The sequence below is a fragment of the Thunnus albacares genome, chromosome 8 (assembly GCF_914725855.1).
Source record: "Thunnus albacares chromosome 8, fThuAlb1.1, whole genome shotgun sequence".
Taxonomy (NCBI): domain Eukaryota; kingdom Metazoa; phylum Chordata; class Actinopteri; order Scombriformes; family Scombridae; genus Thunnus; species Thunnus albacares.
This window is the reverse complement of record NC_058113.1, coordinates 25,014,003-25,037,354: the sequence shown is the minus strand read 5'-3', so window position 1 is coordinate 25,037,354 and position 23,352 is coordinate 25,014,003. Positions and strand designations below refer to the sequence as shown.

The 23,352-nt window shown below is 39.9% G+C and overlaps 1 protein-coding gene and 1 long non-coding RNA gene across 4 annotated transcripts in view; one reads left to right on the top strand and one right to left on the bottom strand.

Moving 5' to 3' along the window:
* Positions 1-3,498: 3,498 nt before the first annotated feature.
* Positions 3,499-14,131, bottom strand: LOC122987005. Of its 2 annotated transcripts, none has more exons than XR_006404436.1 (3): positions 14,052-14,131; positions 6,445-6,608; positions 3,499-3,755 (listed from the first exon to the last, which is right to left on the bottom strand). It is a non-coding gene; the product is annotated as an uncharacterized LOC122987005 (long non-coding RNA). The 2 variants fall into 2 exon arrangements; XR_006404435.1 differs by lacking the exon at positions 14,052-14,131 and adding an exon at positions 13,767-13,850.
* slc9a1a (solute carrier family 9 member A1a) overlaps positions 13,157-23,352 on the top strand; it is a 32,651-nt gene continuing 22,455 nt past the window's right edge. The window contains exon 1 of one of the 2 annotated variants that reach the window (XM_044358579.1): positions 13,157-14,291. In XM_044358579.1, coding sequence (XP_044214514.1) covers positions 14,000-14,291 — 292 coding nt within the window. In that variant the 5' untranslated portion in view covers positions 13,157-13,999. The remainder of the gene's footprint in view (positions 14,292-23,352) is intronic. The other variant, XM_044358580.1, reaches the window with a different exon arrangement.

The window sequence follows — 23,352 nt, the reverse complement described above, 5'->3', positions numbered from 1 at the left end:
AGGTTTTTTTGTTGTAACTTGGATGATATTTATGTGTAAATGCGTGCAGACATACAATAATATTAACACACAGGACCCCACTCCACCCACCAAGAACACACACATGCACACACCACATCACACAGCCCCCTTGGTCTCTTTAATATTAGGGAGTGCAGTTCAAGTTCTACCACAAACGAGCACCATGACATGTCTCTTTGTTTCTCAGTGCCACTCCCCCCTTCCCTTATGATCGTTGACGTAGAGAAACTCCACAATCGTTCACTTTTTTCCCCTCTTCCAAAATCAGTACAATTGTTATTTGTTTCTGTCATCTTCTTTTGTTGATCTTGTTGTTGCTGTAAACCAGAGGCTCGAGACAATGGCTCATTCAGAGGAGGCCTTGTTGTAAGTATATCTTGTACGAGACATAGACGATGTGGTCAACCAATAATGGCAGAAGAAGGGTTCCTGTGTTGCTGCAGCAGAGATTCAATACATCTGGATGACGTCTTTCAAAGGATTTTTCTTAACCTCTAGTTTTTTAGTATTTTCAGAGCACATTTCCTCATTAAAACAACTTTCACACTTAAACATATTAACCTGAACAATACCGAATACTGCCAAACAAAAACACCAAGCAGTTCCAGTTGAAAAGTCTGGGAAATAAATATCTTGACTAGAGTGTTAATCATCTACTTTCCCAATCTAGACTGAGTCAATTGGCAACATTCCAATCACAAGCCTGTTTTTCTTACCTTTAGGTGAACACTTCCTCTATTTTTTGCACCAAACTGAATTCCCGTCAACATTATTGTTTTCCACACAGACTTGTGTAGTAGATGACATCTTCATTTGGAAATTCATCAGTGGGCCGGGCTGATTACAGTGCTCTGTTTGTCTATTGTATTGTTCCCCTGGTTGGCAACATGTCTGGCTTTCCAGTGGGCATTGTTAGTGGCAGTGACTCAAATGAACACTCAACACAATGTTGTTTTAAAAAGCTTTATCACATGTGAGTGTAACACTTTACAATGCCTGTTGTGGTTAATCGTTAAATCTACTGTTGTTTGGGCTCTGCTGGTTGTAAGGACTTGTGTTTTGTGGCCTTTTGTGTCTAGTTAGATCACGTTGAGCTGCCAGATATGCCTTCAGCATCTTTTTTTCCCCCATTTCAAAGGCGGTGAACCCTATAGAACACCATGTTTGCACCATGCACTCCCTTTTCCTGCGGCTTACTTTGAAAAATATGAGGTATATAATGTAGGCAACAAAATATTTTGTGATTTTTATTTGGCTTTGAGTCTAGCTTTGAGTCTTTATTTCCTCCACTTTCACTTGTTTCTCATTCTGAATATCATGTACTGATCTTGTTTTCCCCTAAGGAATTCCTAACATCTTCCTAAATTTGATATGCAGATCCTTATCCCTACTCTGCAATCCTGAAGAGTTCAGCCCAGCCTACGCCTGTATGCTCCCACCCTCCTCTAGTGCATACACACCGGGCTTTGTGGTTTTGAGTTTGGTCCAGAATGCAACTCTGTGGTCAGCCACTACTTAGAGGGGCTGAATGAAACAGGAGCTCAGTTTTCCTCTCCTCACAGTAGCACCTACCTAACATGTCATCACATTTACACATACAGACACACGTCAGCAAACTGTGGCTCACACTCAACTATGAGAAAGCAAAATACACTCAAGTAGAGCCTGGTCCAAGTCCATCAGCTCCGGAGTTATCCAGTCAACTGAGGGTGAGTCTCTGTGGTGCCTTTCCCCAGAATGAGGGGTTAGGGCTGGGCCAGAGCTCTACAGAGCCTTGGGGTTACCGAGAGACAGCTCCAGTGCTCTAATGCAATATTCAAATCCAGCCTGTGTCTGATGCTGCAGCGTGCCCCGCTGCTGTAAAGCTGTCCTGTCTCATCACCGTCCACGCTGAGTCACACTCCCCACGCAGCCGCTGCCTCCACAGCCTCTTGACATTCTCTGTAAGGCTTGAGGGCAGCGGGGGCTAACACACATGCAGGAACATGGGGGAACACACATGCATGCTTTCAAACTCACATAAGTAAGAGAGCATTCACTTTATGAACGCACACACATTCAAACGCACACATAAACACATATGCTCAATGCTGAACATTTTAATTGTAACGACCTGAATGAGTGTGAACACGAGTATCCTGTTTTTCTGACCTTCTTACTGTAGATGTACAATTATGGTTAATATTCATTATTTATGGTCATAATGAGAATAAATTGATAGTGTATGTGGAGACATATTTATCAATGTAAGTCAGTCAGTTCATAGTTGCACTGTGCTAAGATCCAATTAGCCTCTCCTCAACCAGTTTCATTAAAATGCTGCTTACATGTTAATGTGTTAGTAAAAATTAGGATGATATCATATACTGTATATAGATATATATCACTCTAAAGGGTATCATTTTCTATGAGTACTTTTACTTTTGATACATTTTGCTGATAATACACTACTATAATACTTCTGAACTAAAATACAATTCACATACAATACAAATATAATCTTTACCTTAAGTCTGTGTGTCATATTGTATTTTGTCATTGTGGTTTTGCTACTCTCACTTCATTAAAATATCTACTTCCTCCACCATTGGCTATTGGCCATCTTGGAATTTCATTTGTATTTGAGCCAAGATGAGATGATCAGTTGATCGGATTCAGATGACAACCCGATGACTTGACGATGACCTCAGGTCTCCCCTCACTTTCATTACATTAAAATGACAAAGAAACCTTTTGCCAGGAATGATTTGATCATCAGTGTTTTAGGAGAACTAAAATGCATTTCTCTGAAATGCTAAGCTGCTACTTGAAAGCTCCACAATGAAATCACCCTGACTGCATTTAAATTAGAAATGTTGCATATTACCCACACTTGTTCCAGTACAGGAGCTCTTCCTCGCAACTGCCTTGTCTGAAATAAGTTAATAGTATACATTAATGCTGTGTGGCTACTCCCACAGAATTACTACTCAGGAAGCATAATTCAGATCTACAGCATAGTGGACAAAGATACAGTTAGAGCCAGGAAGGATGTGGCCTATCCTGTGCTGTGTCGGCCTGCTCTTCCTGCCTGTGTCCTTGAACTATATATGTTCACAGGCAGGGTTACACTATTTCACATTCTCTCTCACTCATAAAACAAGTCATCACATTGTAGCAGCAAGTCTGTAAACCAGTTTTAGGCTTGCCCCAATAGGTCCCATAGCTCCCTTTAGTATAAGCGTGCTGTCTCCCAAAAATAGTGGCCTGCATATTTTATGAGGACCTATATATTTGTCATTCCTGCACCGAAAATGGAGTGAAGATGGAGTTCTGTGGTTCTTTCTCTGCAACAGCCTGCTCCTTTTATAGACTCAATGGTCACCGAGTTTCTCTCATGTGGTTTCACTGCAGGGCACAGTGGCAGTGAACTCTGGGATTGACTCGTCACCCTGTGCTGACACAGTGGCAACAGTTATGTGATTAAACTGAGAACCGTTGGACTGATTAAAGAGGGTGACAGAGTATGGTGATATTTTTAGCAAAGAAAAAGCAAATGACAGTTTACTGAAGAGTAACAGTGTTTAAAAAACAAATGTATGGTAGAGTGACACATTTACACAAGATAGTCTGTGTTGGAGCAGGACACATTCAGTTGGAAAAATTCTCATCACTATGGGAATTACAGCTTCCCCTCGATCAGACAGCATCTCATCTTGGGCAGGACAAGGTAAATGCCTCTGGGAACACAGTAACTGAAAACAAGGCATAACACTTCTGTTCAATGTTATCATGTGGCAACACTCAAAGGACGCTTTCCTCTGCAGAGTTTACATTATCACAATATAATCTATAAAGTTGTTCTGCGTCACAGTCAGTAATTAGTATCCAGTCAAAATCCACTACTCCTTCACAAACCAATGTTTGACAAAGGTGGAGTTGCATTAAGTGTTTGGTAAAAACATTGTTTAACAGCTGTGCTTTCAACTGAAAAACAAGACGTGAGTCCACAGCCAATCAAGCGGCTCTGTAAGGCTGTACAGTTATATGCACAGTGGTGCTTTGAGCTAAATGCTGATGTCAGCATGCTAACATGGTCACCATGACAATGCTAACATATAACTGGGTAACACTTTATATTAAGGTACACATGTTCACCATTAACTAGTTGCTTATTAGCATACGTATTGGTAGCACATTGGCTCTTTATTAGTCATTATAAAACATTTATTAATGGTTTATTCTGCATGACCATATTCAACTACTATACTACTTACCATGTACACCATTTTAGCTTAGCATGTTAGCATGCTAATCATCACTGAACACAAAGTACAGCTGCGGTTAATGGGAATGTCATTAGTTTTTCAGGTATTTGCTAAGTATTTTGACCTGATGGGTCACTCTGGTAGCCTAATGGTTAAGTCAGAAACCACATAACTACAACGTCCCTGGTTTGATTCCAGTTGAAGACCTTTGCTGAATGTCTTATCCCTCTCTCTCCCCTCGTTCCCTGTCATCCTCTTTACTATCATCTATCTAATAAAGGCAAAAAATCCAGAATCTTAAAAAATAAAGAAAACCACCTGATAGTGCCATAGAATATGTCAGGGCATTGACAAAGTTCATGAGTATCCATCATCTACATAAAGTTATATATAAATAAATAAAGTAAATGAAATTTATTATTATCTATCATTAGACAACTGCACCAGCAATGATGCATAATCTAAAGAGAATAGATATTTTGGCAATAGCAAAATAACTGAAAGAAGTATTTCTACTACAGATCTTTATTTGTGGAATGGACATGTAAGTCTTTCAATTCCCCATTCCAAACAGAATAAAATTTTACTTAGTTTTATTTAATTAGTTTATTTTGTGTTAGGGTTTGAAGTATTTTTACTCATCATTGCAGGAATAAAAGGCTCCATGAATATGCAGCTAATGGTAAGATTATGTATGTATGTTATGTAAGATTAACTGAAAGTCCCTGAATCACATATATCCTGCTGATTCTTTGGTGTAAAGAAAGAAAGTAGAATTACACTATAAATAATTGTTTTTGGTTTTTTTTACAGAATTCATTAAAAAATAACAATAATAATAAAAAAGTTAGAGCTGCAAGGACTTGCTGGGCTGGGACAGTATCAAGCTAGATATGATACTAACTTGTCTACAAATGCGAATTTTATCTGTCTGAGATTGTCAAAAATACCAGTTATAACTACATAAATAAATGTAATGTTATATACACATAAGCTAAATTCATTCTACTGTGTTTCTAAATTGAGAATAATTATCTGATGACTGCCTATATTACAGTTTCACTATTCACAGATGCTCTGAACAGTCACCACTGTGTGGACGTAATTGCACAGTGAAAACAGTGAGTCCAAATGAAGGGTTATTCTGTTTAATAATACATGATAGAGGAATTTCTTGCGGTGGTAAATTATACATGAAAACTGTGGTGGTGAATTACAGAGCCGCCATGTCAAGGTACATGCTGGAACATCTCCTGACTGGCTGCACCTATCCGAGAGGATGATTTGTGTTCACGCTCAGAAATTGTGAGAGTAAAGGTTGAGTCAGTACATAGTTAAACGCCAACAACTTTTTGAGTGGCGTAATGTGTGTGTGTTTGTGGGTGGCGTGTGGATCTGTGGACTATGAAGAGAGCAGTAGATAGAGCTCAATGTGTATGTATTTGGATAAAAGACAGAGTTGATGTTATCCTTTTTTCTGACACTGTGTATGTACATAATTTCTCTATCTTGCCCTGTAGGGGTAGTGGTGATATACAGCTCATATCACAACTGGCCTTGGCTAGTGCAGCTGAGGTAAGCCATTCACTGTCTCCCTCTCAGCCTCGGCCTTGTGGATGAAGTCATAACTCCAGCAGATGTTCCCTAGCAAAACATCATGCTGGAATTAATAGGACCCTGTACAGGTTAAGTAAAAAAAACTCTCGGTCTGACAAGCTATAAAATAACACAACTAAATTATATAAACAGCACTGACTATGTGTGATTGAAATAATGTTAACCAGAAGATTAGAGACATATGACACACAGAAAAGAAATATGGGAGAATTTTATTGTTTTGATTATAGGTTCTTACATTTTTTTGAATTTTTTTCTCTCTTCTTTTCTTTTCTCCTTCTCGTTTTTATGTGCATTTTGTCTTTGTTTTTTTGTTGTTTTTTTAAACATTGTTAAGAATTGTTTAAAGAACTGTGTTTTTTTATTCATTTATGTTGTTATAAGTTTAAAATACATAAAATCTGGGGGAAAAAAACACTGGCTAAAATAATAGATGCCCAATAAGATGATCTGTGTTTTGTTATGCTGCTCATAAGAAGGGGACACGCGAGATGTCTTACTTCTAAAGTGCTCAATCTATGTTGAATATAATGTCATGTGTGTGTATACAGTGGAATACCTCCAAGCAAATTTTACCACCTCCTTTGAAGTTCAAAGTGGGTTCCCTTCCCCCACGTCTATTCTGGGTGGTGCCAGATGTGACCTGGGCCGAATTGCTGAGAGAGCGCACCTTTCGTGGTAATGAGGTAAGAGTTATGGTTCGCCCCGGAGCCAGAGGTCTACCTGGAACACAAAGAGAGGAACACTTTGGAAACCTTGACCTGACAGAACAGAGGAAAAGTCTGGCTCTGGTGCGCAGAAAAGACTTTTATTAAAACAGTATGTGAGTGTGAGGAAAACAACATGTGATGTTTCATTTTCAGTAAGGCCACATGACTCCCACCTGCAAATGATTTACACTACGCAGATATTAAGTGCATCTTTGCTCAAGGATTTCGGCCTGTCCTCCCTAAGTGAAATGAAGTTGATACTTTTCACCACCATGACAGAAAATAAAGGCTATTTCAGACAGTCATGTATAGAGTTTAGCTTTGGTGTCCATGGTCCCTGCTGACAGATGTGCTAGTTAATTTTAACTTTTCTTTTAATTCTTGGCAATATCATTTACTAAAATCTTTCTTGATGGCTGCCAACTGACATTTTATCAAAATACTATGGTGAGAATTACTCCAGTTTCAGATAACCTTCCTGTCAAGTATTCCTAGTGGATATGTGAGCAGTGTTTGACTTGCATGCTGTGCGGCTTCATGTTTCTGTTATGATGGCACCATCTTCAGGTAAAAAGCTGCACATGCAGATTTTCACAATGCCAGAAACAATGACATCTGGCTGACTTTGGGGGGTGATGCTGTATCATCAGAAGACAATTTCAGTGAGTCAGGTTTTCTTAAATAAATATGTCTGCTGAAGTATATTTTGCATTCACATAGGGGCCACTGGTAGGACACAAAGGGTAGAGAGACAGAGAAGAAGGGGAGGGCGTGAGGGAGGGAAGCTAGTTTTTAACTTGTATTTGATTAATTAATCTAATGCTGCAGTGAAGAGGCAGTGGGTGTTAACCCATAACAAAGTACTCAAAGAAACCACAATGTCACATCAATCACATTCATTTTGTATGTAACTTCCTTATATTTGTATGTAAATTTCCTTATTTCTCAACAGTTCCTTTCATAACTTTGTAACTGTGATGTATTTCTCCATTGCTGAAGTAGGTATTGTATTATTGTATTTGAGCCCAGAGCAGAAAGAGATGTCATAATTGTATGTAATATGTATAGAAAATGCCTGAAACAACTATGTTGGAGATAATCTTATTCAGATGGCAGATTTTGTCTCGTTAGAAGGCTGATATGTGACTAAGTGACTGATTGGATGAACCACTTTTGCTGTATATTTCCACAGACCTCAGGCTGTTTACCTCCAGAACCTCTTAATGGACTTGCTCCTCTATTTTAAATCTCACTAGGCTTTTACTTGCTGTTACTGTTGGCAAAACAAGACAGTGCTGCACTTCTCCACACGCACACACATGCATTTTTCAATGGTAGGAAAGAGCTCCTACTGTGAATGACATTTCTCCATGCTCCACATTATGATAATTCTTGGTCATTTAACAAAGACTTGCTATAACAGTGCATGTTGTCAGCTACAATAAAGCTGAAAACATTGATGTTACACTGGTCATGTCGATTCTGAGAAGCCACCAAATTACACCAGAGACATTATGTGGATCATTGTCTGACCCTTACTGTGCCATGACCACATGGCCATAATTATGAGAATACGCCTTTTCCTTAATCTAAGATGATGGATATAAAGAAATGATACCCTAAGGGCACCAGTACTCTGCAAGAACTATTGTACACATATTAAGCATGATGTGATCTGGCATTAGTTAGAGCAGTGATATTTTCAGTGGCTGAGATCAAATGGAGGTGCAGAGGTTTGTAGCAAATGACCATACTGAGAAAGGGAGAGTCAGACTACAGATAGAGAGAGAGCAAGAGAGAGAGAGAGAGAGAAAGAGAGAGAGAGTTGGACATTATCCAGATGCTTCTGTTACATGTCAGAAGTGACTGTTAGCCCAGCAGATCCTCAAATAGCTACCTCTGCCCAACAGGGTGCTCTTCGTGCGATTAAACCATCAAAATATTTTCCTTCTGTCTCTGTTGACAGACATGCTGTCAGAGCTCGTCATCATTTACAGCTTATACCAGGAGGCATCGTGTCACCATTTGTTTTTCCAAGTCTCATACCAGATTCCTGCTGGGTCATTGTCACAAATCCAAGAGGTGACAGCACCGGATCCTGTGGCTATCCTCTAATGAAAAGCCATGTTGGTGCCGTTAAGCCAGGAATCCATCAGTGATGCAGACAGTTTGTCAGCAGACGACTGAGCAAAGCAGCCTGCAGTTAAACTGTTCACTAAATTTAGTGCATGTTTTATTAATTAAATCTCCCCATTGCCAACCAGCAGGTGTATGTAAAGAAGGATTTGACATCCCATTTGGCCAGTTTTACCTGTTCGTGAGGGTGTGTACACTATAGGGTTTTAGTATTATTATGTGTTTTTTCAGCATGAAACGAGCAGAAAAATGAACAAACAGCAGAAACAAGTCAGGAACTACAAAGCTTGTCTATTGCCTTGTTTTAAAATCCAGTAAAAACGGTAAAAAATTACAGCCAGATCTCCTCTGTATGTTCAAATGCTGCTTAACAATAATTGCCGTGTTTTGTTCCAAACTGTGTGGTTTGTGGGAGAAGACACAGTGACTAACTCCATGCAGATAAACACAGAAAACAGAAAGTTCAAAGCAGACATATAAACCGTGTTGGAGTCAGGGTGAGCTAGTAGAGATTTTATGATCTGAAATTGTGTAGTTGCACAGTTCAGAGGAGAAAATGGACTTCTGTCATTGAGACTGTACTGTCTTTAGCTTCAGGAATATGAGGGAAAGCCTCTCAAAAGCAAAAGCAAATAAGCTTTGGACATCAGGCTCAGTCACTGGAGTTCAATAAAATTGTTTTTTTTCCAATGTTGAATGAACAAACTTGCAACATGCAGCTCCTTCTTCTTCAGGCTGGGGATTTATTTTGGTAGAGTACAATTTATCTTTGATCAAATCTGAATTTCTGGTTTCAGCTGCAGGGTGCAGACTGGCCTTGACAACAGGTTCATGTTGCCTTGAAGCACATACTCTATTTGCTATAAGTAGTTTCAGCATGAGTATGATAGGCCAGGCATGTGTTTAGCTCTGTCCTCCTAAGTAATTTCCCTCATATCCACTAACCACAGCACCATGCCTCCTATTATTTTCTCCAAGGGTTTGACGATGTTTGGAATTGTGTTGGCATCACAACCTCCCCACTAAACAGCTGAGGGGTTAGATGTAGGTTATGCATGTATGTCTTCCAACATAGATTTACAAGCTTACCACTTATTTTTTTATGCTGTAGGGTTAGGGTTAATTTGATCATCCTTTAGAGACTGCAAATTTTGGTTTGTAAAGTTATGCTCGGTATGGCATACATGTTCTGTTGCAAAGTTAATGTGCAAGAGTGATAAGTATAACCTATTTATAAATAGACTGAAATCACAGAGGAAACAACTCTGAAATTGTTGTTCTGCATGCTGAACAAGTAAAAAATACTGTAGCCCTCTTCCAAAACAATCCAACCTGCTGCTGATCCTGCAGATAGAACGGGATTTATGTTACATACTGTATCAGATTGAAGTGCATCCACTGAGCGCCAAGGTATGCTGCAATCATCTGCACATTCATAGCCACCAGATGTAGGCTCAGCTAGCCTCGCCTTATTTATTTGGGTCAGCTAAATGGTTAACCTCGCCTGCCTAAACAGAAACTGTATATTAAATTGTCCTTTAGACTGAGTACACAGGGACCAGAACAAAATTTTTTCCCAATAAAGCTCCTCGCTTAAAGGTTAAAAGAAGAGACTGATGTACAATAAACTATTATCCAACAATACATTGCACAAAGGAAATCTATGAACTACTCACAGCTGAATGAAACAGTCCTTTTAACAGCAGATATTTTGACTTGTCATAGTAGGAAAAGCACAGGTGTCTTTAATGACATTAACAATGTCTCTGTTCTATTCAAGTTGTCACAGTGAGCCATGATGGTAGCAATGTTGTAAATCCACACTACACATGTATTCTAGGCATGTTTGGCTGGGAAAGTGACAAATTAAGTATAATCAAAACAGTTGGTATGCAGACTAAAAGCCTTTTGAGTTTTGAGTGTGTTATTCTCAATGCAATACACAAAGAAATTTGGGGAGCTATCACAGCTGGAGAAAAAGAAAAGTCATAATGAATGGTGGTGAAACAGTTCCAGGAAGACCTCAGAAAACTAAAAAAGAGGACTGATTTAAAAAAAAAAAAAAAAAAAGATTTTGCTTCCTTTTTGTTAGATTAACTGGCAGTGGCATTCTGACATTGCAGTTTGACTCACACCGCACGATATTGTCATTTCCTGCTAGTGTAAAACAACGAAGTGTGTTGATTTTTAGTTTTGACACAGCAAATGTGACAGTCAGCCAGCATGCACAATACCAAAACCTTGCAACCGAAGCAGCTAAATGAAATTCAGCCATCATTCATTATTTTATTCACACCTGTGCTTTTCCTACTGTGATATGTCAAAATGAAAAAGGCCAACTAAAATTAATTGCAAAAGGTGGAGAGACAGTGACAAAAAGACAGGGAAATCTAAAAATTGGTATTAAATCACTAAAGGGTTCATTTGCAGAGGAATTCTAAATTTGCAGTTTGATTGCTGTCTGCTGGTGCACAAACTAGATCATTTCCTGTAATGCTAGTAAAAAAAAAACAAAAGTCTGTTAATTTCTTGTTTACTAATGACAAACAAACAGTGTACTATAAAGATCCCTATGTAGTATATATATATGTCATATGGAATTGGGACACAGCACTTGTCTATCAGAAGACGGAAAATGTCTACACCCACCCCAGGAGTTAGTAGGGGCCAGAGTACAGGGAAATTGGGCAATCCCTCTGTACTGGGTTTCATCTGATCACAATGCTATCTTACTGTGGCGGAAACTATGAAGCCCAATGGCAACAAAGGACTACGAAAGATAGAACACCTTCCAGTCATAAAGAGTGATAAAGATATAGAGAGAGACAGAAATGACTAACGTCATAGGCAGTTTGTCGCCTGGACCCTGACTGTGACAGTGTTTAAGTGTGTGTGTGTGTGTGTGTGTGTGTGTGTGTGTGTTGTGCAACACTCTGTTATCATCTCTGACCATATCTTATTAATGCTGCACCCCCAATCATTCTGACAGACTAGACATTATCTAAGCCTTTTTTTTGTTTGCCAGGTTTGCCTCAGAACAATTAGAAGTCCGGTATTTGAGCACAAAACTATAATCAACCCATGTGTCTGCACCACACCACATGCCTCCTTATTTATTGTCTTAGTGGTGGCCTAATTGTTGAGGACTCTTTTCTTCTCAACACTTTTTTCCCCATTACTTATATTTTACGTACTGTAATTAACAGCAACTACTCAACCAGGAGTCGTTGGATTTCAAGCAATTGATGTAACAAGCTGTGCAAAGGCTGATCTTTCATCACTTCAGGTTGCCCCTGTGCTACTTCATGGTCAACTTTGAAGAAAAACATCACTGATTTGATAGACCTGTAATATGACTTGAACACAAGCCACCCTTTTGAAACAACAGGCCGGCTTCAAGTCAGTGATTTTCGCATTAGGGGAATTACGTGTTGCTAAATTTGGAAGGTAGATGCTTGGAAATTCACTTGCAAGATAAGTCATATTTTGAACTTGCAAAGCAAGTAGTTTCCATGGCCACTCCCACATGTACACACCAGGAACAAAAACCAAACCGTATCATGATTAGTATAACTATCTTTGAACACAAGAATCTTAGCTCAGTCTATCATCAGCATGCAGTGTGCTCTACTTAAGTGTCATTGAGCAATATATTGAGTTTCTACCTAATGTAGGGGCTCTAGTCTGCAGCTGAAACTAACCCCAGACCTCTTGAGCAAACATGATGACCTTACAGGACATTTACAGCCAGTTCCCTAATCCGGCTAAAGTCAATTCTGCAAACATATGCACCCCCACTCCTCTATCAGCCATTGTGATTATCACTGCTGGTAACGCCAGGTCACATGATGCTTAATAAGTATTCAGATCATGGATCCTCGGGCATAATTTCTGTCGTCTAAGATTAAGACAACTTTCATGAAATCCATGAGATCAGGGCTAGCTAAGGGTTTGATAATGATCTATATGACGACACTGAATGTAACTGGCTGCTTACGGTCAACCAACATACAGTAAATGCTTTTAGCAGAGCAGTCACATCAGTGATAACAATCAGCAGGGTGGTGTAGTGATTTAAGGTGACAACAGTCAAACCTGAAGTACATAAGCATCACTATTCTGCTTAGGTGTCCCTGACCAAAAAGTACTTTGCTCTCTGGTCTCCTAGATGACCCTCACATTGACCTCCATAGATGGATAGCTAGCATAAAGAGATTAAAGCAGTCTCAGATTAAGGAAATTAACAACAAAAGACACATATCCCATTCAGGGATTCATGTGTAAAGGAGAATTTGTTTCAGAAGCAGCAGTTATGAGTGGTATTATTTTTTCCCCTGGAGACACCTTAAACCTCCATTCCTATAGGTGTCACTATAATCGACCGTCCCCCTCCCCTTCCACTGTACTCCTCCTCCTCCTCCTCCCATCCACCAAACCTCCGCGAAAGGGTGTGCGTTTTGAAGGTTGTATGAAGCTAAACACCACTGCAGGCAAGACCAGTCGTCTCTTGGCTGGACAACCCGGTTGACAAGCCTCTGAAGCCGGGGCGGAGCACATCCCAAGTCTCCCCCAACCTCCCTCTGAGCTGACCCCCGCCAAGGTCTTATCCTCATTGGAAATGCCGCATTCACGGACGATAATGTGCAAAAGTTGAAATTCATAGGTTACACGGCAAAATGCAAAGTGGCAGCTGTTTTGGCTCCTCTTCAAGGTCAGTATCTGAGCGCCGCCGCCTCCTCACGGACGAGTTTCTTGGGCAGTCGGAGGGGAAGAAGAGAGGTGGACGGGATGCCGCTGTGTCTCGCTTGCCTCCAGCATCAACAATGACATCTTTCACCGACGAGGACATTGATAGTCACTAACACACAAACGGACAAACTTGCGAAACGCCGCTGTAAAGGAAAAAAAAAAACGAACAGGATAGATTTGGTAATATTGTCTGTGCTGTTGTGAAAAAAAAAAAAACTCTTTCAAGCATCTTGGCGTTTCCTGCTTTCTTCCCACGGCCTCTGTCGGCGCGGCTGTTTTAACTTACCTGGTTAGAAGCAACACTGAAGTCAAGCTAGGTAACGAGAACGAACTGGACTTGTGGTTCGGCTTAAGCTAGTCGAACCGACCGTTAAAATCAGTTAGAATGTTCAACGGTTGTAGAGCCGGTTAACGTTAGGAAGTTGTAACCCAGTTTAGCTAAACCCAACTTCCTTGAACTTGGCTGCTTTTCAGACGCACTTTTGCAATTGCTTTACATAGCCTTTATCGTTAATCAACATGCCTTCGAGGACAGGTTCACATAGCCCAGCCGGCTTTGGCAAGACTTTACCGGAGCGGGGACTTCTCCTGCTGATGGTTTTGGTGTTTCTAGAGGGCTCTTTGCTTCCACTCGGAGCTGCCAGCTCTCCGGATGTCAGCCACCAGGAGAATTTGAACGAACACGAATCAACGGTGGAAAAGCATAACCACTCTAAAAAGGCTTTCCCTGTGCTCAGCCTCGACTACCACCACATACAGACCCCCTTCGAAATCTCATTATGGGTGCTGCTAGCCTCATTAATGAAGTTGGGTGAGTATCATGTCAATATCAGGTAAATTAATGTTGCCAGTAGTCCGGCATTTGAGTTTAGTCTTTCCAGGAAATGCTAGCTGAAGGTAAGGCTAGGTGGCCTGGTCTACAGGTGTATTCATTGCAGGTAAATCCTGCCAGCTCTCCAGATACACAACCTCATATCAAAACAAAGGTAGAGTCTGTTTTTATCAGACTGCACTTTGATTCATAATCAAAATGTTGAAGAGAAGAATGGGTTAGATGCTTGCGACAGTGTGCCTGCTTCTCAGATAATGGACACTGTAAATTCCAGCAGAGATAGCATAGATTAAACCACATGTCTCAGATTAAAAGCCTGATTCAACACTTGTGCATACGGTGGTTGATGGGCTCCCAATGATTGATAGAAAGATCAAACCTATCACACAAGTTAGAGAGTAATCTGACCTCAGGGGCAACCTGCCACCTTGTATTCTGCATACCAATTAAAGTTGCCACTGGTATGCGGACAGAACAAGTTGGACCTGAATAGCTCAATTCAGTTGATTGCTCAGAGGGTAAATCTATATTGCTGGTCATGCAGATTACTCATCAGATCCGTCAGCTCCATGTGGAGAGGGTCTTTTGCTAGAGCTTTACTTACTCCTTGACACGGTGATGACTAAGCAGCTTGATGCAGCAGTCTGGATGTGTCACAGAAACTATCTGGCAAGTTTTCAGCACAGGGTACCTCCTGCCTCACACTGTCGGAAGCCTTTGCAACATTGTCGTAAAGGATATCTAAAAAAAAAAAAAAAAAAAAGCGACAGGAAAAATTAAGGGAAACTACGTCATGATTTTCCTCAGTGTTTGGTCTTAAGTGTGATGCACATTGAGAGGCTTCTGCCTGCCTGGCTCTTCACTTTCTCCACTGTCTTTTGTTTCCTCACCCTTTGTTGCTCCTCCCCAATCCACTCTCCCATCTGTCCTCTCTCTTCTATACTATCCTGTCTTTCCGTCTATCATTTATCCCTCCTCGCGCTTTGCTTTCCACAGAACACTGCATTGTCCCCTGCTATCTTTTTCTGAGAGCCAGCAGCTTGTCAGTTGCGTGTGACATCAGGGGCCTGACTGAGCACCAGCCTGTAGTCAGGGAGGATACTGCCTCACTGTCTGGGCGAGAAGCCCGGTGTCTCTGGGGAGAGGACGGGTAGAGGGGGACCACCTGGCTCGGGTGGTTCACTTGTAGAACACAGCTCAAGGACATGGAGTGATAAAGAGAGAGAGCGAGTTGAATGAATGATGAAAGAATATGAAGCAGAAGGGAGGCAGAAAAGAAATGAGGCTGGATGAGAGTGTGAGCTGACAGCAGCAGTAGACAGTTGTGACCTTAAGCCTCTGATTATCATGGGGTGGCTGAAAATGGGATGTGGGTAATTCGATGTGGCTGCTACTCTGCTCAGCCTTTTCCTAGTGTCTGATTCACGTTCATGGACCTAATGTCTTACAAGCCTAAGAGCACATCCACAGTCCATTTATCTCTTAACCAACCCTGTCTGTGCACAGTGCCTTTCACAGGAGTGCATTTCTTGAGATGATTTTACCCCACAAGTCAGAACAAAGGGGATGTAATTTCACTAAAAAAAATGTGCCTAAAAGTGTTAAAATATAAGGCAGCTTATATTTGTCAGACATCCTCTGTTTTGTCTTCTCTTAATTAGGCACATAAGTAACTATTCTTCATTAACCTATGTCTCAAAAGCTGTAATTGGCACTGTATGCCTTTTTATAATCCCTATAAAGTTTAGTTATACAGCCCTGTGTTTAGAGGAAGGGTGTGTTTTGAAAGGATCTCTTTAGCTGTAATCAGGAAGAATGAATGATAACAACTTACTATCTAAATGACCTTGTTCCACATTTGTTTTGTGAGTGTAATATGTAACATGTCATTGCAAGACACTACATAAAACCGGCCATTGTTGCCAACAGTAAGCATGGTAGGATACAATGCTTGTAATACTTTATAACCTTATCAAACATCCACCATGCACTGAGTTCAGATTGAACTTTCAGTGAGGGCAGATCTGATTATGTTTACTAGTAATACATGGGTCGGCAGTGGGACACACCTTTTGGTAATTACCCTGGTGGCTCTCAAGCTGCTTATTTTCCCTCCTCCCGGTGAAGCTCCTTGTAACATGTCCAACAAGTCCAGTTAGTCTCTCACCTTCCATTCATAATTCACAACTGGCCAAACAATTTGAAGAGAAGGTGTGTATTTCCTCACTGTGACACTCCTTGGAAGCTACACACACCATTGAATACAGATTATCTTTAGAGTATAGTTTTTGTTGTAGTAGGGGCTTGATTGCAACATGAACCTTGATTCATATGTGTAGAAGTGAAGAAAAGGGAGTAAATGTCAGTTTCAGTAAATAGAGTCACAGTGAAAAGAAAAATGTCCTTTTCAGTTGGCATTTTTTGCACTATGATATGGACCTGTTCAATAGATTACAAAATATAAAAACATTTTAAATTGCTAGTACCTTTTTAATAACAATATTTTTTGTTAACAGGGAGTGTTGCATCATATAAAGCTTGACAATGCTAATGCTATACAAGTCACAGATTTTCTACCATGATTTTTACACAGAGTAATTACTAAGTCATTTATGTTAAAAACAGAGGTTTCACACAGTGTGCCAGATCTTGGACACTAGATGATATGGCCACGTCATGCTTAGCTTGCACAAATACAGAGATGGCCATGTTCTCAGTAGTGCTTAGGACTGGGTATTAGTACTCAATACCTTTTAAGGTATCGTCCGAAATAACCGAGTACCGAGTAATATCGAAACTTCTCCAGTCAAACGATACCTACATTTGATACTTTTCATACCCAGATCTAGAAAAAAGTGACTATTTGTATGGTTTTGCTTACAGCCAATCACTGAAAGCGGTTTTCTGTTTAATGCGATATGTGATTGGCCCACTACCACAGCAACTACAACCTATACAGTCTGTGGTGGTGAAGTCAAGCTTGGTGTATTTGATGGAGTTGGCGGTTCAGCATGCTGAGATGCCACAAAAATAAATATTTTAATAATTTGAACACTTTCAAAATGTATTTGTATGAAAATCATTTGGATGGGGTGGAGTGGTGGCATTTCACGCTACATGAAGTAGGGAGAAAAAGGTATCGATTGAAGTACTATTGGTATCAGTATCACTTTAAAGATACTGGTATCGTGATTTTTTGTTTTTTAAATGATACCTAGTCCTAGTAGTGCTGCAGTTTTATTACTGCATTGGCTGAGATTGTTTTAGCAATGCAAATAAGGAATGAAACAGGATGTTATCATCTTGAGGTTTGAGATGTTTCTTAACGTATTAGTACTTGTAAACTCTGGTTAAGTACAAAAATGTTTAGTTTATGGACTTAAATATAACAATACAAATATATAAAATACCTTCGCATGGCCAATAAATACATTAGGTCCTAACAATAATCCATATAAAACAGTTCTGTCAACACATTGATGAAAAGACAATACTACCACTTAGACTGCATTTGCCAAAAATTAAGTTATTCAAGCATAGATTTATTTTTTTCCATATTTTGTGTTTTTGTTGGCTATTCAGACGGCAGGAAGTAGAGAGACTGACATAAGGGGAAATGCAGTACTTACTGGATACACAGAAAAGTGCCCTTGGTACACAGTATGCAGTATACAGTATGCAGCAGCAATCCAGAATTGCAGCTTCAGCAGTCATAGTGCTCATCAGTCAGTATTAAACATTGCTGTCACTTGGTTTCACCCAGATGCAGTCAAAACTGAAGAATTGTAGATTTTTTTTTTGCCCATCCCTTTGATTTGTTTTCTGATTCTTGCACTTGAAGAACTGCAATGCAGTGGAGTATTTTATGCCTTGTAATGTACCAGACACAACTCAGCCATCTTAAATCTGGTTCTGACAGCTTGTAGTTTAATTTGTGAAATGCAAAGAGGTCTCATTTTCTTCAATCCATTATGTCTTGATTAAAACTGTTTCAGGAATGCTGCGTTTGTTTAGTACATTTGCTTTCAGAATAAATGGTTCCCCGGGAGTCCTAACCCATTCATTAACAGATTGGTTTATCTATAGTAAACAACTGATGATAAGGAGGGAGACATTATCAGTATAACTTGGTTGACCCACAGAGCACCTGTATAATCATTCTTGAACAGAAATTGTGCCTCATAATACCTCCTGCTAAAGTTATTGTGCTAATTTCAGGCAGAGGCAGAGACTTGGTGTCTGGCCCAAGAACACTTTGACAAGACATATGACTTTCTATGAGTAAGTTTAATGAATACATTTGCTGTGGTGGAGTTATAGGATTTGGCAAACCCTCAAGCAATGTGAGTCTTGAAATTGTCCTTACTCATAATACCAGTGTTGGAAAGGTTCCAGGTATATCATTTAAAACCACACCCTTGGCAAGGATTGAGTTGATGTTTCACTAGCTATACATTTAACTCAAATGTTAATTAGGTTATGACCTGGCCCAGTTGCTTTTAAGTTATCTTAAAGAAAATGGTTGACATTGAGTTAGGGTTTGATATGTCCCCAATCTTAGAAGTGTCTTTTCGTCAGTCGATATCCAAGGTATTCAAGTGAATAGCCTTTAAAGCAATAATGAATATTGATCGGTTTGATGGTTCACCATTCTGCTTGTGCATCACAGGATTGCAGGCAGTAATCATCTTTGTAGATTTCACAGGCCAAGGACATTTAAATGATTAGGCTAACTCCAGTATTTGCCTTTGAGATTGATTTGTTGTTGCTGTTTTCTCTGTTATTCACAACACCTCAAAGATGGTGGTGCCACTGTGCTTACTGTTATCTACTTTCTACGTCTGTCTATTTAAAACACACACTCGGGCCACTAGAAGGCTTATGTACAGTGTTGCCTGTAACAGACATTTGATACTGTCACTGAATTGTACTCCACTCGGTAGTTATAGTGGAGGATGTGTTTGTGAATTATAGCAAGGATCAAATAGAGGCCTTGTGGTGTTAACATCAAATCCCACCTTAGCTTAGAAACATAACTGTGCAAGAAATCACCGGTGTAAGCCAGAAGTGTTTTTTGTGCAAATATGGCAGCAGGGATCATACTGAAATATACCAGGAGCAGGTCATCATTAATAATTTAAACCAACACTGGTCTTGTGCAACTAAGCAATTTGAGGAGCACAATGGTCTCCATCAAACAATCAAACAATGACTTAGAAAGAAGAAGTACAGAAATAAAGAAATGTATGTTTTGATCTTCCTATGAACATCACAATGTAACTCGTATTGAGAAGTTGGTGAGCCAGTTTAACATTAGATTTCTAGGAAACACGTAAAATTAATGTATCATTCATCACCCGCTTTAACAAAGAGACTGTCAGAATGTTTTTTTTCTTTTGTGCTTGCTTGATGTAGCAGATTTGGTTCCCAGCAGTGTACAGTTAGTCACCTGGCAACAGGACAGGTTCCTTGCCTTGGAAGTGATAATGTGTAGCAAGTGCCAGGCTGTGCTGACACAGGGTACACATGCAGAAGTGAAAGAGCTGTTACCCTTCAATGGTTTTCAATAACCTTACTGCACAAAGTCTCTCAGGAGGGAGTAGGGCAAGGACAGAGCGCCAGCCATCACTGTCAAGCAGCCACAATGGACCACCTGATCTCATAGTTCAACAATCTGGCATAAAGATCCTTACGAATGTTCCATATGGTCTTTTATACATTGCTCACCAGGGTACACTTAACACTTATCTCCTTCATACACATGTCTTGACATCACTGCAGTTGTGTGCCGCAGGTTATTCTTTGAAGTTCACTGACCCCCTTTTCACCATCTTATCTCCTGTGGTGTGGCCCTTCAGTCGATGAGCACTGGAGACCATAATTGGAGTCATGCAGGGCAGATTTAAGAATGTGTTGACTGTCAGCACTTAGCCTCCTCTACTGAACCTTAAGTCCTGGATATTTTGAGGGTTTTTACATTTAGAAGGACAAGTATTGATAGTGAAATGCCCTTTTGCCTCTTTCTCCACCTGGCTGGCCAGAATGCAGTTTTCACTTGTCCCTCCTGGTTACCCATGAATGATAATGGGTCATTTAGTGTCTCATTCTCAGATCCAACACTCATTGTGCCGCTGCTTTAGGCGCCAGCAGTAATAGGTTTAGTCCATCCAGTCATGATCCACTTGCCCTTTCCACAAACACTAGATTGCCCATCTTTTTATTGGCGGTTTTGTGTAGATTACTTTCTTGGCAGAGCTTATGGGCTATTGTAGTAGACTGAAATACAAAATTTTCACAAATTGTGCATACTCTCAAGCATATTAGATGTAATTGTGTGACAGATTAACTAATATTTCATTTAAATGTAGGGCATATCTAAACACTATGGTTATATGGAGCAACGATAAGCAACAGTTCCAGCTTTGTCATGTGACCTTTAACAAGAAAACCCCAATACAACTTTTGCTGTTATGTTGATGTTCCAAATCTTTCCAAAATGTTTGCATGTTGCAGTCTTCACATGCCTGCCATATTATGTTATTGCTTTACTAAGCTTTGAATAGCAAGTTCACTGTGTGGCCTGTTTGTGGAACATGATTCAGGTTGTGAAAGGCTGTGAGCCAAAAATATCCTTGCTCAAGTTTATTACTTAATGTCACTCGGAAGAACACTTTCCACAAGGTATCACAAGACTCTTTGTTTTCTGATGATGCTGCCAGTTGGTGTCCATTGCGACCCTCTGGATTCATTTATATTAGTTTCGTTTTAGTACAGCTTTGAAGTGTGGGAAGCACTATCAGGAGTATTAAAAAACCATGTGACCAGGAGGTAACTGGGCAAACTGCTCTATAGTAAGATAAAACCCGAGCTGCTCAGTGGCTATCAGCAGATGAAGTTTGTGTTGCTATGGCACACCCAGGTGCAAGTGTTTGGGTGTATGAATTGGTGAAACTTTGTATACCACTGAAAGTACTTCCTGTGGTCTTTTCTGAAAATAAGCATATCTGTTCTAGTAAAGTTGTTAAGACATTTCCACTCCCTGTCATTTTCCCTGCACATGTTGTAGGCTATTATAACTTGTTTGTTTGATAGAGTAATTGATACGACTATCAGTTCTTAGTTATCAGTGATTAGTTGCATGCAATTGCTGTGTCATTGGACAGTTTCTTCAGTAGTGGCTTTGACTTTTTGTCAGCTATACACAACTGATGTTTATTTTCCCTGAGTATAGCAGTGCAATCACAGAGCCTGGTATCATACATAAGCAATACATTTTCTCAAAAATGTAGCGCACACATTCCCTCAGGGTTTCCTTGTAGTAATTGCTCTTTGTTAGCAGACCTTTGTTTCTGTGGATCCCATAACACCTTATTTGTTTTATGTACTATTGTCTGCTGCCCCTTTCAGTTTACAACAGGCAGAACAAGCCTGTCCTGTATTAAAGAGGATGCTAAATACATGAGGTATTTAGCAATACCATAAGGTAACAGGGGAATCTTTAAATTATTTGCAATTCTTTACATGCATCTGTTTTTTTACGTAAACCATTATCATGAGTATCATTTCTGAGGAAGGCCTGTCACCATATTCTGTTCAGCTGGGACCACTTAGTCACATCATTTTAAATTATGTAAGTGTCTGTAAGGGGGTGAGATGTAATGAGCATTAAGATGCCAATTTAGCATTAATTTTGAAGCCTCCAGTAAACAGATTGACGCTATCTTCTAAATAGGCTTTGTGCTTTAGATTGTCTCAGAAGCAGCTGTAGAATTAACTTCCTGCTCACCTCATACTGTAAGCCTTCAGGGAGAGGTACTTAAAGTTTCTATTTACTGTTTTTCATGCAGTCATCACAGAGCATCTTTGTTAACCCACCTGCCAAGCAAGCCTCTGGAGAGTTGTGAACAGTTCCTGTTTTCTACTAAAGTTCATTGTATAGAGAAGAACCCTCAGCCCTTGTAACATCTCGTTGTAGGAAAATTAAGTCTTTTTTGACTCACTAGGCTCTCTCACTATTTTGCCTCAGAGCTACAGCTGCATGCAGCAGTAAAGTCCACAGACATGCAATTGTTGAGCTTGTGTGCTGAAACACTAATAGTGTTGTCCTCAAACTGTCCAAGTATAAACATCCCTCCCCCTACCTCACATGTGTTGTATTCCCAAATAGAATTTGGTTCACATACAGTTAAAACAAAAGCCATGTAACACTGAAATGTTAAATTGAAGGTCAAATATAATTCAATCTCTTTGATTACAATTTAACAATTTACTTGCCTACAGAAGCAAATAAAGTAAACAATAATTACAGAATTACTGGCAGCATGTGCGTTAGGCCTGGTCATTATATAACAAACTGTGCCATTTGTTAATGAGTAAATATTAATTTGATGCTTCACTATCCTCATTGTAAGCAAACTGCAGCAGGCCTGAGCTATTCACCTGCCAGCCCCCCCTCTCTTTGCCTAGGAGGGAACACACCCTGTGGCTACTATGCCAGATGGTGATACTGTCATTGAACTGTCAACTCTTGTCCTGAAGAGCTTGAACTGTGTAGCTGCAGCGCTAGTTTAATATAAACACACCATCTTACAGCACCACGGATTAAAATGCTGTGAGTGTTAGTTACCATTTGTCTCTAAAATTCTTGGGATGGCATAACTGTAGCTTAGAATAGCTTGTCGACATTGCTCTATTAACACATTAATCCTTCTGTTTCTGACTCTAATGTACACACACACATTGCAAAATACAGGCCTTGTGTCATTGAGATCAGCAATGAGTCTCTTTGGGGCATACAAAGCAGGTGCCATTTCTCACATGCGAGCCTCTACCACCAGTCATTGTGTTTGCACAGAACTCTCTTAAATAGTAAAATGTTATCAGATTCAATTATTGAAGTGGCATAATTATTTGCAGTGCTTGCCAGATTGTGTCTCACCATGTTATGTATTGCATGACATACCGTCATTCACCCCTATAAGATTGTTTAGCCTGCATGTGTAGATGTAGCCTTACCTGGTTCATATTCTGTGTGTGTGTT